This window comes from Microplitis mediator, chromosome 3, assembly GCF_029852145.1.
Source record: "Microplitis mediator isolate UGA2020A chromosome 3, iyMicMedi2.1, whole genome shotgun sequence".
In the NCBI taxonomy this organism is placed as follows: domain Eukaryota; kingdom Metazoa; phylum Arthropoda; class Insecta; order Hymenoptera; family Braconidae; genus Microplitis; species Microplitis mediator.
Genome location: NC_079971.1, coordinates 3,651,055 through 3,668,979, shown reverse-complemented (window position 1 = coordinate 3,668,979; position 17,925 = coordinate 3,651,055). Strand labels below are relative to the sequence as shown.

General features: G+C 31.9%; 1 protein-coding gene across 5 annotated transcripts in view; it reads left to right on the top strand.

The window, feature by feature from the left end:
• The first annotated feature begins 1,008 nt into the window (after positions 1 to 1,008).
• The window catches only part of LOC130665690 (RNA-binding protein Musashi homolog Rbp6), a 531,909-nt gene continuing 514,992 nt past the window's right edge, over positions 1,009 to 17,925 (top strand). For 3 of the 5 annotated variants that reach the window (XM_057466190.1, XM_057466188.1, XM_057466187.1), the window contains exons 1-2: positions 1,009 to 2,041; positions 3,377 to 3,417. In XM_057466190.1, coding sequence (XP_057322173.1) covers positions 1,977 to 2,041; positions 3,377 to 3,417 — 106 coding nt within the window. In that variant the 5' untranslated portion in view covers positions 1,009 to 1,976. The remainder of the gene's footprint in view (positions 2,042 to 3,376; positions 3,418 to 17,925) is intronic. The other 2 variants (XM_057466191.1, XM_057466189.1) reach the window with 1 other exon arrangement.

Below are 17,925 nucleotides of genomic sequence, written 5' to 3'. Positions count from 1 at the left end.
TGTAGAAAATTTAAAAAACTACAGGTGCAATTTTTTCAAATATTTTCTTTTATGGGTTTATCGTCTAAAAAAAAATCCCAAAATTAATAGACGTCTGCTAACTTCAGTATCATATAATTTTTCCACGGTGTAATCTACTTTTTTTACACCATTCCGTGTTACTCGTAATTTTGATTAATGAGCAACAAACGATCATAGAAAATTTTCAACTACTTAATTAATAACTACATTAATTTTAATTAGATATTAAATAGTATTTTGAACATTTAAAATTTTTATGATTAATTTTCTCCATGCAAAATTATCATGAATTATACATTTGGCGGTGTAAAAATTTTTAATTCACACCGCCTAAATTTAACACCGAATTTGGTGTAATTTTCACACCAAAATTTTTACACCTAGTCAAAAAAATTTTTACAGTGTAAAGACCTAATAATTGTCAAGATTTATCAAAATTTTTACCGCGACGTAGTCAAGAAAAAAAGTGATATTTTTTCTATTTGAAATAATTATTAAACTATACTGCAGCATGGATGCAGCATTGACACGACAGTAGCATAGGAGGTCTACTCTACTAGTTAAGTATGAAAGGGGGTTTGTTAGCAGCAAGTAGTGCAAGTAGTGCATGCTCGGACACAGTCAGACGTCCCGGCGTGGCGGCAAACCGAGAGAGCAGGCGAGCAGACAGCAAGAGGCGGGCCGGGTTGTGCCCCACTTGTGTCTTTCCACCACCTTATTTTTCCCCTTGGACCCTTGGCAAGCGCGGGCTCGAGTATCGGAACTTGTCGCTGTGTCCACGGTCTACATACACGAAAGTGGGTGGGTGTGTGTGGTGTCTGTCGGCTCTGCGTGTAGTGGATCTCGGTCGGGCGAGTTGCGCAGCCGCACAAACGCCTTCCTCTCACTCTCTCTTATCCGCGGTATTGAAGCAAGTTCGCGATATCCCCCACTGTAAGAATATCCCGCTTGTACCGCGTCTCACTCCACCCCCCGCCGCCCCTTGCGGAGAGCGCAGTGTCGCGTCGAACTTCTAGCAGAGCGCGTCGCACGTCCGAGTACCGGCCGCCGCCCGTCATCAGTCGCCGTACCGCGCAGCCACGTAACCTCTACCTTCTTAGTTTTTAGTAGTCAGTAGTAGGGCACCCGCCGGTTTCACTTGTCTAGCAATAACAATTGTCTGTGCTTGTGTCCACAAATAATAACATCCTGTGGAATTATAATAATAACATCAATATTCATCATCATCGTAATATTGTTTACTCCGATATACATATATCTATAGATATATATATACATACATACATATTACTCCGATTAGTCGTCGGTTGCTACTACTGGTGGTGCTACTTTGGAGTTTAAAAAAATAAAAAATCTCAATAATTTGTCAGGAGCCAATTGCACAGGATTAAGAGAACTGATCCTGGTACTGGTGCTGCTAACTAACTGGCGGGATTGTAATTGATATTTGTAAATTGTGGACGCACACGGCGCGGACACGCGGGCCCTCGTTAACTCCTGCAGCAGACGCGCGCGCGCCGTGCTGTCGTCTGTCTCAGAGACTTAAACGAACTGATTAACTAATTAATTGATTTATCGATTGATTGATTGATTGATTGATATATTAACTGATTAAATTGCTTATTAACTGAATAAATAAATAGACATTTATATTAAATAATAAAACGATAAGTGATTTGGTGGTGACTTAACGTCAAACCTCTTGGAGACTGACCTGGTGTCCAGGGAGTTGAGGGCGAATCTGACGACTACGAGGACGAGAGCGTAACTCGTCGCGGCGGCTGCACGAGAGCAGGACAGGCGCACGCGAATAGTCAGACTAGAGTCAGACATCAACAACAACAACAACAACAATAACCCAAGAGCATTAGCTTGAGTGCCGAGGGTTTACGGATTCGATAAGAAATACTGTTGATTAATAAATCGTAACGAGTGTTATTGTGGAGGATTTAATTATGGAGCAGCAGAGTCAAGAAATAGTTGCAAGCGGATCCATGGCCGAGGTGCCCAACGATCCAGGGTACGGTTAAACGTCAGCTAGCAATTCATTATAAGGATTGTTATTTGTGCCGGGAAATTTGTATTATGATAGAGCTGAGCCGAGTTGAGAGAATCAATGAGTAGATGAGCAACGTCGCCGGGTTGTATATATATCTATACATTCATATGTATATATGTATGTATATATATATGTAGACGGCGTGCAATGGACCTCCTGGCGGCCCCTCTTTCCGGCAACGCCACCGCCATCGCCCGTTTGCCACCCCCGCTTCACAACTACCCCTTTATCACCCGCGCATACCAACACCGACGTATGCGAGCCGCATCTGAGCCGCTAGAAAAGCCGCGGAATTTATCATTTCAAATGATAATAACAGTAATGATAATAATAATAAAACATGCTGTCATTATCGAGCGCTGTGTCCCCGACCTTGTGTGTGATCTCGTTTTTTTTAGTGATAATAATAATTATGATAAGACCCAAGAGATCTCTAATGGAGCTCTTTTCTTCAGTGATTTTATAAAAAAAAATAAACTGTCTATGCAATTTAAAATTTTATATATTATTTATTATTGAGGCATTAAAGTCCAGATTTATTTTATTTGAAATGTGCAAGGTATACTTGACTTATTTATTTACTCAGTGTCTATCTGTATCACCGCGTAGCACCTCGACCTAGAATTTCGTCAGCGCAGCCACGTGACGCAAATGCGGGGAGAGCAACCGCGATCACGTGGCCACGTTGTCTTGGACACAGGGGTGGGGGCTCATGGGGAAGCCGCGAATCAAATACCGGAGGGGAATTTTAATTTGTTTGTTTTTATGTTTACTATAATTAGCTTATCGATTAATTATTGGCTATCAATCATTCACTTTATTTAAAACCCGCGAAACTAAAATTTGAATTTCCCGCAAAAAAGTTTCCAACTAATTATGGGTTTTAATATTTTTGCATTTATTTTAAAAATATTTATTAGATTTTACGTAAAATTAAGTGAAGAAAAAAGCTCCAAAGTGGATATATATTCATATATATATTTGTTGTGAGAGGGGGCGGCACATGGGCAAAGACATTTGTTATTATAATTACGTTTTATTTAATAATTTGTTAATTATTTTTTTGTTAATGAGTTTTAAATGGTTGATATGTGGTGACACCTTGCGCCGATGCGCTGAGACTGGGGGGGTTGTGCTAACCGGAAGTTACCCTCCGCTGGCATTTTGTTTTAGTTTTAGTTTAAGTTTTATGTTTTATAATTAAGTTTTATTTATTTATTATAAATTATAATAATTTATGAGACCGCATCAATCATAAGAGTGAAGATTCGAGCTGATGGAATCTTTCTTTTACAGGAAAATGTTCATCGGTGGTCTCTCATGGCAGACCAGTCCAGGTGAGTCATTTATTATTTATTAATTATTTACATACATATATATATTATTTATTTGAAATATCTACAGGGAATTTAGTCCGCGATATCTAATCAATTATTTAATAGACTTAATCTCTTAATATACGCGAATACCTCGAGCTGATAAATAATTATTTGTAATTTTAATCTCAATCTGAATCCCAACATTTACACTGAAAACTACATATTTATTATAAATATGAGCGAATATGGTAGAGAAGTTTTTTTTTAAAAATAGTAACGAACGAGGTCGAGTCTTTTCTCGAGCTGAGAGTTTTGTGTGTAAACAGTTTTAAATAAAATGAGTAAGCCCATGCAGATAAGACCAAGTTGTGATTGTAATCAGTCGGATAGTGGAGACTAGAGTAGAGCCTGGAGTACACTATAGTATAGTAGTAAACTCAAGAGCTTGAGTATTGCGACAATGGAAGACGGTAGTTTATGTCAGAGGAGGAGAGGAAGAGAGCCGAGCTGTGAAGGCGGTGTAGGCTCATTAGCGTTATTTGTCATCGTTACATAAGTCATTCTCTTACTACTCTTGCATCTACATTTCTTTGCATAACTTGTACTGTGTGCGTCTCTGTTTAGCTGATGCTAACTACTAACTTTAACGGCTTACAAACCCTGCTACTATCAGTCTCTTTGGATTAATCCTTGTCGCAGTAGGTATACTCCCGGGTTAAATAATTTAAATTAATTACGCATATTTGCTATTTGGATTTTTAAATTACTGTTGATTAAATTGCTGCTCAGTTATTTTAATGTTTTTAGGACAAAGAGTATTGAGCTGAGATTTGGTAGAGATTTTAAATTTTTTCATTTCAATTGGAGGCGATCTGATAATTTTTTTCCTGAGATTTTTTTAGTAGGATTAGAATTTTGAATTTGAATTCAAATTCAAATTCTAGTAAATCTCCTTCTTCATTAAATAAACGGAAAGTAAGACTTTTAAAATTGATACAGAAAATTTTTTTTATTGTGCAAAATGGAGTAGTCTCAGAAAATGGAAAAAATTGTTTTCTTAGAGCTTTTAATTATAAGTAAGAAATTATACTTGATAAAATTGAAAAAAGCGAATTTTATTACAAAAAAAAAGATTTATTAGGCATAAAAAATCATCATGTCTAGAGTAATAAATTAAAACCCGCGTAATTTAAATTTTTAAAAGTAACAAAATGAAGACTGGGCGTTTGTTAATCGTATTGGGGTTCGTTAACTAAACGACGACTATCCTCACTGTTGACGACCTGCTTGACACATAACACACTCACACAGACAGTGCAGAGATCGTTTTTCGTATGATACACTGCGTAATTATCCGTACTCAGTCCTAGCTGCGGTATAATCGCGCGCGACTCGTCACGTTAGTTTACCCAATAGAAGGCGTAGCGGGATAGAGAGCAGATAGTCAAAAAAATAAAGAAATAAAGAAGAAACATATCACAGAGAGTCGGAGAGCAGCATCAAGCATCTGCAGGAGAATGAGCAATGGAACAGGATGCACCAGACAGACACTGTTACTCATCTGTGTGCATCACTCTTTATTTTATTTTTTATTTTCCCTCTCACTCACTCACTCACTCACTCTTCCTTTTATCTCTTTTTATTCACTATATCGCGGTCTCTTTTTCTCTCTCTGACGTTTTCCGACTTCATCGTGTGTCTGATGCAATCGCTCGCAACCAACGATCCTCTATACTCGGCTCTCTTTGCTATTTTTAAACGTAATTGCACCCGGCCGTTTTTAATGGGCGAGGCCGTATAACAGATCAACTGAGTTTGCGCTCATATATTCAATATCATCATCATCCTCATCATCATCATCATCAATATTATTATCAACTAGTCAAATAAAATAAATAACAAACGTCTACACTCGGCTAGAATATTCTCTGACCCACCCAATGATCAATTTTATTCAAACTTCCCGCTCCCATTTTTTTTAAATTTTCCCGCCCATAATTAAAAATTAACAGAACAGAAAACCTTCGCCTCTGGGGATTAATTAGCGTCGAGATGACTTAGCTCAGGTTTTTTTTCTCTAATTAATAAAATTAGGAGTCTCTTAAAATAATAAAGCCATGCCATAGATGATATTAGTCTGTTGGGGCCGTCTCGTGGACTCATTTATTGCGGCCTCGCAACCTCTTGTTGCGATATTCGTTAACACGTACACACGAGGTCAACGACTCAGTCTCTGTTAACATACTGTACTCACTGAGTCGCATAATTCGCGGTGATCTTTCTTCCGCGTGCGATCTCTTCTAATTTTGTACACTGGTGTATCTTTAGAATATTATGTTTGTTATAAACCAAACATTACATTCTTGCTTTATGTCACACTACTCAGTTGTTATAACTCTTCATTCAATAATTATTATCCAATCTACTGTACTTTGCCGCAAACATTCATTCTCAACTCGAATTTATGCGTTTATTTATATTTAAATATTCATTGTCCTTATTTTTCATTTTCATTCATTCCGATACGATTGACTTTAAATAGACGACCTTGAACGATTTATTCACTAGTTATTCTCTCACCCACACATTTAATTTATATAATATATAAATATATATATATATATTAGGTTTAAGTATGTATGTGTAGGAGAAAAGTGTGTATTTATGTTTAAAGTTGAGGCAGCCAGCACGTGTAGTGACACACTAGATATATACAAGTGCGAATAGAATCGAGGGTAAAAGCAAGAGGGGAATCATTCATTCATCGTATATATATGTATATATTGTGTGTGTGTGTTATGTAACCTATCGACACATTTGTAGTCATTAAAATTACAATTATTTGAATATAATCAAGACTGAAGCAAAAAAAATTTTAATGACTTTAAAAAAGGGTAAAATTGCCAGCCTGATAATTGCATAAGCAGAGAAAAATTACCATAATGAAGTATTGATATAGATAATAGAAAAAAAAAGGGCGAAGAGTAAAATGGGCGAGATGAAATTAAAAAATTCTGGAAACTGGCTGACCTTGCAGGCCAACTCTGAAACTTTTCGCTGTTGTAGAGCTCAAAAACCTCGAAAACTTGTCAAAAGATATATCCGAGCTCAAAGAGCTCTACATTATGTTTTAATACATTTGTATTTTTGAGCACTTCAAGCTCCAACAAGCGGTTTTTTATTTTTGTTCACGAATTTACTTAATAGAATAAATGAATTCGGATTAGAATCAATAAATACGATTAAAGTTGCAACATAAGTGAGTTTTTGAATCAGATCAGAGCGTTAATATATAAAATTTAAAGACAGATTTTGACGTTTGAGGTGGAATTCGACGCAGTTTTTAAGTCTCTAACACTGAACATTTTTTTAGAACAATCAATTAAACTTCTTTGATTTTACTTGAAAAAAACACTTTTTTCAAATTTTTTCATTAACGATATTTCTTGAACAAATGATTCAAATTTGATGGTTGAGGTGGCATTCGACGCGGATCATATACTTTTAGAGCTGATTAGATGTTGGAATCAATCCATGGAGTAAGTTAGATGTTATCCAAAAGAAACAATTTTTCAAAAATTTTTATTTTCAAATAACTCTGAACATACTGGATTGAATACCGTTTCAAATAACTTCTCTCAAGATCAAAATCGGTAATTCCGTTCAAAAGTTATAGAATATTTACTTACATATATCAGCTGCCCAATTTCAAAACACAGTAAGATACAAATTTTTAAAAATCGATTTTTCAGTATTTCTAGTTTTAGTGGAGTCTTGTGAGTTATTCAATTTATATTTCAAAAATTTTGCTTTTGTCATTTATTCAAAATTGGTCAGAATAGCTTCCTGGCAAACTCAAAAGATAGAGATCTATTGAAAACTTGGTTTTCGAAAATTGAACCGAAACCAATGACTTCTTTTTTTTTGAAAATTTTCAATTTTCTTAGCGGGAAGTCAAAAAAAATTAATTGAAATTATTGATGGTCATGGGAATGAAAAAAAGTCATAAAATTGAAATAAAAATTTCTCTTCAAAATTTTCGACCATTTTATCTCAATTGACAAACTTGCCCCCTTAATTAACCAAAAAAACTCCTGTCTTGTACAAAGTTATTAATTTTTCTTTATCGATATCAAACAATTGAATTTTATTTAGTAATTGATAATGTTATCAATGACCCATGAGCTCTTGAACTTGGATAATTCATTCATAAGAGCAAATTTAAAAATAAATAAACAAAGTTAAAAAAGAAAGCAGGAAATGATAAGTATTTATTAATTTACTGAGAAACCGTGACATATTTCCGTAGCATGCAATGGTTGTTTAGACACATAGCATTTATACACTTGTGCAATTGTAATTTTATTTTTCCGTTTGAAATAATGAGTAGAGAAAAAATACTATTGTAATTTACTATAAATATATAAATTAAATATTTATAATAAATTAATGTTATAATGATAAATTAATTTGTCAACTTTTTCCGGTTATTACATTGTTGCATTCATTGAATCGTTGCGTGACTAACTTGGTTCTTACTGTACATAAATAATGTATATGACGAACGCATCGTATCTGATACTTAGTAGTACATTGTTATGTTAATAGTTTAGCGATAAAAGTTACATGTAATGAGGATGAGAGTTGATGAAAAAATTTAAACTTTTAATCTGTGCACTTCAGTATGCTGATAATAAAATATAATACTTGTTTACTCAATAAGAAGGGACCTAAGTTAAATATGTGGATAGATATATCGATTTGTTGGCTTAGCGACAAGTCGCGATGCAAAGAAAGTTAGATTCTGTCTTTAGTGCACTTAAACTATTTAAACAGGTGGATATTCATATCATACAAATTTCATAAAATCTATATTTTACTTTTTATCAAGATTTTCAATTTTTTTTTCTCTCAAATCATAAGAAATTCTAATTCACACTAAGAATTTTAAATTTCGTTGAGAAATAAATTTATCATCAATTTTCTGTCCAAAAAAATCTTTGAAAATTTCTTCACCATTTTACCCCACGTGTTTGATCTCCAAATAATTTTTTTAAAGTTTACTGCAAAGAGTTTCTCAGTAATTTTAAAATTCAAATTCATTACTCCGTAAAAAATTTTCGGAGTAAACGCGGGTTAAATCCGGAGTAAATTTGGAGTGACTATTTATGTAATTTCCTCGGAGTTAATTTTACTCCAAAGGGGAGTTTATTTTAATATTGAAACTGAATGCGGGTTGAAGTAAAATCCATATTACTCGGCTGAAAAAAAACTCCCTATTTACTCCGTGTGCAAATTGATTTTTTCTTAAAACTCCGGAACCAAGTGACGGAAGAAATTCGGATTTAAATAAAATCCGTAACCACTCCCGATTTTTCGTAAAACTTAAAAAAAAAATCGACTTAAGCTCTTTTGAAAAAAATATTGTTTTTAATCTCAAAGAAAGTAGTTTGGTTTTAATAATTTGCATTAAAAAATAATTTATTATTATTACAGAAATCGTTAATAAAATACTGTCCTAAATAGGTACAATATTTATTATTTTTATCCTATATATACTTTATTCGTGCCAGTTATAACTTAAATTATTACCTTATCCTCTAGAATAAATGCCCTGGTTTTGCATACTTATATACTTTCATGTACGTACTCCATTTCGTGCTTCTAACTATCTCCCTATATTACATCAATTAAACTTTTTTTCTTCAATAGACATTTATCAATTTACTTTTTTTTTTACAAGTCATTTAATAAAAATATTCTCAAGCTCCAAACACTGGAGGATAAATAAATAAATAGAAAAATTCAAGGGGAGTTTAAAAAGTAACTTAAGAAATAAAATTACCAATAAGTTGGCGCGAGTTTTGAAAAGTATAAGATAGTGGGACAGGAATCGAAAACCGAATCGAGTAACGATACTCAACACTCAAGTCTTCTCACTCCGGTAAATCCCACAATTTATTTATATTTTTATTTTTTATTATCTTATACTTTTATTCTTTTATTCTTGAAGCCTCGCGGCGACTTGGAACAGTAGTCCTTTTTGTCGTTTATGTTGGTGTAACCCAACCCTTTCTCAGGAGTCCAAGGAAGCTATCGTCTTACACGTTGAGAAGCCAGGTTATATCAGTCTCTCGAGCGTCATGAGATAAACTACCTCTATAACTTTTAACGTCATAAAAAATTCATTTATACTGTACATTTTATAAATTTATATTCAAACACAAACATTTATAACCTTGATATATTCATTTTATATATTTACTCACAAGACTAAAGATTTATAATGTATAAATAGAAAAAAAAAATTTTTTTAAAAGTTCAAAATTACCGCGCGCGGGATTCGAACTGCGGTCCAAGGGTTTGTAGGGCAGTAGTTTGTGTTCGAGTGTTTGAACGGTTCTAATTGATTTTCATAAAGTTTAATCACTTAAAGAATTAAAACAAGTGGGTATTGTTGATATCATCAATAAATTATAATATCGACGGGAAAAATGAATAATTATAAGTAGATTTAGTCCTTTGAGATAGGAAATATGATAACTCTATCTGTAAACAGAATAATGGTGAGTCCAGGCAATTAATTGGAGGCCAAAGTCGTATTGAAGTGCGTTTGTGATTGGTATTTGGATCAATCTGGACTAATTACCGAAAATGTCGATGCTTTGGTGAATTGCCGGCACATGAAATGATAGTGGCATTAGCCTCCGTACACTCAAACTCTCAGTGTATTCTGTTCTCTATATAATACTCACAACAGGTTTAGTTACGTGTTTATTACTGTGATGTATATATATATATATATATATATATATATATATATATATATATATATATATATATAATTAGCTCCAGGCGTTTCATTTCGTTATATCAATGTAACACTGCACCAGCCTTATTGTTCTGTCGGTGGTCCACGTGATTCTAAGCTCAGAATAGGCAAACTATACCGTTAGTTTGACATAATACCATAGTAAAACCCACTTTGCTTGTATGCCAACAAATTGAGTTTGCTTCTAGGCTAACAACAAGAATATTATCATTCAATTATAATAATAATAACAATAATAATAATAATAATAATAATAATAATTATTATTATTATTAATATTATTATTGATTGAGAGGTTGTAGGATTAAAATAACAACTCAAGATTGTTTATTATTTCGCGACGTTTCGTGTCTTTATTGACACTTCTTCATATAATAATAATGATAATAATAATAATAATAATAATAATAATAATAACAATAATAATAATAATAATAATAATAATAATAATAATAATAATAATAATAATTGTTATTTATAAATTTTTTTTTCTTTATAAAACGCTACACTGTAATAAAAACCGGGGTAAGTCCAGGCGGTGTAGGTGTTAAATTTCAACAAAGTGGTGTTAAAATATTTTTCGGTGTTGAAAGTATTTTACTTTGAGAATATTTTTACTTACTCGATCACTACACTTATGATGTGATTTATTAATTAATTAATTATTGGTGATTGAAATGGTGGGCGTAAAATTGTGTAACTTTTAAATAAATTATGTATAACATAAATAATTATTTAAATAAGTACATAGCAAAATTGAAATTTCTTCCAGATAACATTCATTAAATTTTTATATGTAATCCATTTTTTTTCTAATTTCTATACGTGTAATTTTTTCTTACACTGATTTAACACCGGTATTTTAACACCGCCTACACCAGTGTTATTTCATTTTAACTTTGTGTAGTATTATATTGAGTCCGTTTTTAACACCGCTCTTTTTACAGTGTATTGTAGAGCACATACACGCAGAGAAATTTTTAGTAAAAATTACCCAAAAAGTTTGATACTGTGGACATGTGGTAATTATCTAAATTTCTCTAATGAACATTGTAAAATATACTACTCGATAGCATGTAAATCAAGTTCAATTTCCACTTACAACACAGTAAGAATTCAGTTACTGTCTAAAAATGTATTTGCAGTACTAAACTATGGGTAATTCTTACTCGAAAATTATCTGCGTCTACTAAAGGACTGTAGTCTTGGATTCAAATTTTTATAACTTGAAAAAAAAATTATTTTCCGCCAAATGAAAATATCTTTAAAAATTACATCCCAAAATACAACCAAGACGTTTTATACTGACACCAAGAAGTTGTCTTGTTTCTTCGGGCCTCGAAATTTGAGGTGAAGAAAAAAAGCAAAATCAATTTTAAAAAATGAGATTACCCGTTATAGATTCGAGTGTAGAGAAAAATAAATAATAGTGAAGAGAATGAAAATAATGAAAATATTTTTTCGACGCTGGTTCGAGGGTTTGAATAATTTTATTTTCATTTACCAAGAGGTTTTTGTGGAATTTTAAAACGTGAATGCTCGACGTTTGTTGGTTCGTTGGACGACCGGCCAGAATCCCAGCCACCACTTGTTGAGTAATCTACTTAGTTGAGCGTTGCTGTCGGGGTTGAGAAGAAATCGCAGAGAATGACAGTAAAAAAAAATAATGGATTTAAAGTATTAAACGGTAGACAGTAAATAATAAATAATAAATACCGAAAAAAACGAAAATGAATTATTTAAAAAATGGATATGTTTGAGGTGTCTAGTTTGTATTAACGGCGCAGCTGCATCTCTCAGCTCGCTAAGTTAATTATTTTTTAGTTTTATTCATTCACGTCATTTTCATCCACACAAATATTCTTCAGCATCGCCAGAGGAGCGTGTCTTAATAAATTAAATCTCTGCGGTCCGTAAAAGCGGCCGAAAATAACTGTCGAGCTCTCTCGTGCGGTGGTAACTTTACGGCACACGGTGGTTTAAGTCACCATGTTATGTTGTGTGTGCTGTTTTTACTATCCAGTGTATATAAACTAGCTGTACACACTTACGAATAATGCGTTGCAAAACTTTAACGGCCCGCGGAATCGCTTAAGATGAATTTTACGCTCCGTAGAAATTTTACCAGCAGTTTAAATCAACTCTCGTACATTCTCTACACTAGTTCATTCTCAAGACCATCTGCTCTTAAAGCACTTAACACTTTGTCTCTAAAATAATATTTACTCGCTTTTATTTTTATTTTCAAAATATTATTATTTTTATTTCATTTTATTATTAATTACTCACTTAAATTTTTATTTAGTGCCCGCGGAAATTTATCAAAAAAAAAATTATATTCACTGTAAAAAATTTTTTTGACCCGGTGTAGTGTGAATGTCTCGGTGTAAAAATTTTTGGGTGAAAATTACGTTGGATTCGATGTTAATTGATAATAATTTTGCATTAAGAAAATTAATCATTAGGGACAGGATTTTGGCTTTAATTTAAAAATAATAATCAATAATTAATGGTGTGGAATTTTTGATATTACGGCAAAAATATGGGTCGTAAAAAAAAATTTTTTGAACAAAAGTTGTAGAAAATTTAATTTTATAAAAAAAATGTCTCTTATAAATTTTTCTTAGGACTAATAAAAAAGCCGTAATTTCAAAATTAAGATTTTTTGTAAATATCAAAAATTTGAATCATTCATTATGAACCTTAATTTCGGAATTACGGTGACAATATTGGTCGTTTGAAAAAATCGTACGAGAGATTTATTTTAGAAAATTAAATTTCCCACAACTTTTGTTTAAAAACTTTTATGATAAAACAAATATTTTCGCGGCAATATCAAACATTTGAATAATTCATTTAAAAATCAAGGCAAAAATCTTGTCCCTATTACTCATAAAAATATTTAAATGTTCATAATACTATTAAATATCTAAATAAAATTAATGTAATAATTGATTAAGTAGTTAAAAATATTCAATGATCGTTCGTTGCTCATTAATTAAAATTACGAGTAACTCGTAACGGTGTAAAAAAAAGAAGATTACACTGTGTTAAAATTACACGAATGGAAAATTTACATCGAGAGAATTTTACACCGTTATTTCACACTACACAGCCGTGTAAAGTTCTCCGGGTCCATTTTTACACCGAAATTTTTTACTGTTTGATCTCAATAAATTTTTAAATGCGTACCCGTTAAATTGTCTTGTAAAAATTATTTTATCGAAAGTTAAAAAAATAGCGCAATTAAAATTTTATCAAACCATTAAGTTTTAACGAAGCGTTTGATGAAATTTAAGTTTCTGTCACGGTTAAATTTATTTCACACTTGTATTTTATCTCAGTGGTTAAAATTTCAAGATCTTCAATTATATAATATCCTGCCTATTAGATTTTGAGTTCAAATTTTTTTTCATTGCTCGCAGGGAATTTCCTGTCAGTAAAAAATTCAGTTACGACAGTAAATATCACTGAGGATTCTTAATTTTTTTTTAAATTCAGAGTAAAGACTTCCTGCATTCACTGTAATTATGCTAATATTTATCGAAATTAAAATTTTAATATCACCCTTTGCCCCGTGACAGAAATAAAATTTAAAGGTGTCATATAAAAGTTAATGGGTGAATAATTATCTAGTCAGTATAAAAAATACCCACTAAATATTTAATAGCCAAGAAATTAAAACGCGAGTTGCATTGCTCATAAAAAGCATTATCTCAGTCGTAACCGCGTGTCGTAATTTTGAGCACACATGCAGATCACGTGGTGCAGATGTAGCTTAAATGCATCATCATCTTGTGCATAGTCCTCATACTATACGATTATGCGCGGCTCTTGACACTTGGATCATATGTGCTGTGTTTCTATATTGCAGATATGTGGCTTATAGCATTCACATATGCATCTATGTATGTATGTGTGTATAGAGATGAATTTACAATACCGTAGAATGAGAGTATAGAAGCATGATGCATAGGAAATATAACGGCGGTAGGTCCAAGCGCATGTGTACACGATGCGTTAATGACATTACATAATACGTACCAGTACCAGTCAATCAATATCATTGCAATTAATCATTTCATGGGAAAATTTTATCTTTAGAATTTTATTTATTCATTTGTACGATTGTTCATTTATTTTTTTGTATGTTCATAATAGACCGTTTGTATAAAATCAATCAAATATTTATTTAAAATATTTAATTGACAATAAATTTTTGCGCAAAAATAAAATATAGGAATCTGGGGCAAAATGATGAGATATTGAGGTCAAATAAGACCCAATTTTTGATATAAAAAATTTTATTTACAAACTCTACACAGAAAAAAAGATTTTCTTGCATCGAGAAAATTTTTTTTCGTCCCAAGAAAATTTTTGTCTTCACTTCTTAATGCAAAACATTTTCTTGAGACGAGTAAAAATTTTCTGTGTAGGAAAAAATGGACAAGTTGGTCACTTAAACCAGTGCGACAAAATTTTTGGAGTATGTTTGATCTTTTTAAAAATTAGGAAAATCAAAATAAAACTACGGGTCAAATAATTGTAATTTTAGTCGAAATAATTTTTTTAAATTGTTTAATTATTTTGGAAATTTTGTTTGAATTTTTGGTGAACAAAAAAAAATAATAATTTAGATGTCAGACGCAAGTAGAGAAGGATTTAGTCTCTGATTTTTTTTGGGATTATATTAAGTGTAAAGTTGTAATGTTTGGGTAAATATTCGTCTGAGAGATATTATATCCGTGATGTGAAGAAGTAAAGAAGATGAACAGGAAAAAAAGCCAAAGGCTTGTTTGCCTGGTGAGATATTACTGGTACTGAAGTGGCCCGCCATTACATTACATACACGAATATCAACGTGGATGTTGTCAATGATGGGACGCCAGTCCGATTCCACCATAAATATATATACGCACATACATATGTTTGAGTTGGTGTCGAGTGTGGATGTATTACATGTATGGATGGATGGATGGATGTATAGGCATACACGCGCGAATTCGTCGACCCCAGGAATCAATATAAGCGTCGAGGATTCTCTGATGCGTGAATATATACGTTTGAGATTTCTCTTCGACTTTTTCTTTCAACCCCAGGATATCTTTACGTGTGAAAGATGAGATTTGTCTTTTGCTTCAGACACTGAAATTGAAAAGTCATATTTATTTTTATTTTTTATTATTTATTTTACGCTGTAAATATTACGAGAAAATTTATTATTATTATTATTTATTAAATGGTTAAATATTCATGTCGATAACAATGTGGTATAAAAATATATTCAGGCGACGTTATTTTTATCGGTAAAAAATAATATCGTGGACATTGAGAGAAGTTAAAAATAGTCGGGCACTATAAAGCTGTGTCATTGTGTAATCAAATGGATTTTTAATGCTTTATACTGACAGTTTTAAAATAAAAAATTTAACACATTTCTTATTTTTTTAACAATTTATTTATAAATGACAGCATGTGAAAAAATTTATAATTAACGATATGTTGGAAATTATTCAAGATAATTAGATATCATATGAGGTCATTAAAAAGGGAATTTCATTTTCTACAATTTTAATACTTACACGGTGAGAATTTTATGGTAAATACTATCATCCAATTGCAAACGCACTAACATATTCTAATGGTAGCGAATACTATTTTTTATTATTATAATTACGATATTAATAATAAAATTTACTACACTGTGAAAAATTCCCAATAAATTTTACTATGGGTGCATAGTAACACCGGACTATAAGAAAACTGGCACAAAATTTACAAGTGTCCCATAGTAAACGTATGCGCATAGGCCGCAATCGTGTAGTCTGCGCATACGATTACTATGGGACACTTGTAAATTTTGAATCAGTTTTCTTATAGTCCGGTGTTACTATGCACCCATAGTAAAATTTACTAGGAATTTTTCACAGTGCACCTGTATAGTCATTTTTACTATTTGTTATATTACACTGAAAGAAATTTTCTTTAAAAATTATCGTTATATTCACGGTAATCGTGGGACAAATGGCACGACCTAATCATTTGTCGGTACGTAAGATAATTTTTGAATATGAGATTACAAGATTAATTTTGAAATTACAAGATTACAAGATTGATTTTGAACTTTTTTTCAACAAATTAAATAAAAGGTAATAAATAAAAGCGCCGCATTATGTTCCACGATTACAGTGAATGTAACGGTAATTTTTAAAGAAAATTTCTTTCCGTGTACCATACGATTGTAACCTTTCCCGAGTCAAAAAAAAATTCGAATTTAAGTCTCAAAGTTTTCAATGAGGCTTTTGAGGATTAATTTAGAATTTTAAGATTTACAGCAGTATAGAAAGTTATCCTAATTTAGCCCTTACAATACTAGTTGCGACCAATTACTAGTATTTTTAAATATAGTGGAACCTAAAAAACATGCAAACCTTCTCAACGAGACAATTTATAGATAAATTGAGAAAAATATAGATAGCCCGAACTATTGCTCACACGTACGCATAGCAGGCATGGCGAAACAGTATGGCCGTCGAGCCCATACTACAATGCCGAGGGCACAATGCCACTAGTTTTTCCCGCTATAATTTCTGGCGTGTCAATCAATGTATACTATCGTATTACCACCAAAACTATATAGATGTCGTTAGACTAGGTTTATCTACCAAAAACATTGTGGATACGGCAACGCAGTATGGGCTCGACGGCCATACTGACATTGCGGCGTCTGCGACAACTATGGCCAATGTTACTATTCCTGCAATGGTCGAATCATCTATGCATACAATTTTATAACCTATAAAAATCATTGATACCATACAGTATGGCGTTGACGCCCATACTGGCATAGTGATATCCACAAAATATTTCTTACCGTGTAGAATCTCCAAAAACAGAATTGTAACCGCTAATATCAAATTCTCTCCGTGTATAAAAAAATTTCAAAAATATATTCATTAAAAAATTATTTAATTGCTTAAACGGCTGTAACTCCTAAACTATTGATTTGATAAAATTTTTTACAGACACAAAAATTGTAGGAAATTGAATTTCTTTTAAAAAAAGCTCCCATGATGTTGACTTGTTTCATTAATTTCATCAAAATTTCTAAAATGTCAGAAAACAATTTTTTTTTTTTATTAATTTTAATAGCAATGATAATAAAAATTAAACATCAATCATGGGAAATGATAATTGAATTTTCAGTATTATATAAATAGTACCAGAGTAAATGCAATTAATTATTCAGATAATAATTTATTTGAATTGTCAAGAATATATTCGTTGTAATTTTGCATACAGCCAATATTTGATTTAATTTATCGCTAATTAAATAGATCATTTTTTTCTAGACGTACAGTATATTTAGTACACATTCAATTAATTTAAAATAATTATTTAAATATTTAAAATTTTAAAAAATGTGTATATTATTTAGCAGGCGATTAATAATTAATACAAATTTAAATTGACAATAAATACAGTAATGTACTTATTTACTTGAATAATAATTTATAATTTATAATTTATAATTTACATCATTGCCATTTAAATCGATCGAGTGTACAGTGTGTTGTCCTCTGTGTGCGGCTTCCACAAGGATAATAGGGACACGTGAGAAAGGACGTGGGCAGGAGGCTGTGGAGGGTCAGGAGAGTGAATATTGTGGAGTATAGAATATATAGTATATATTA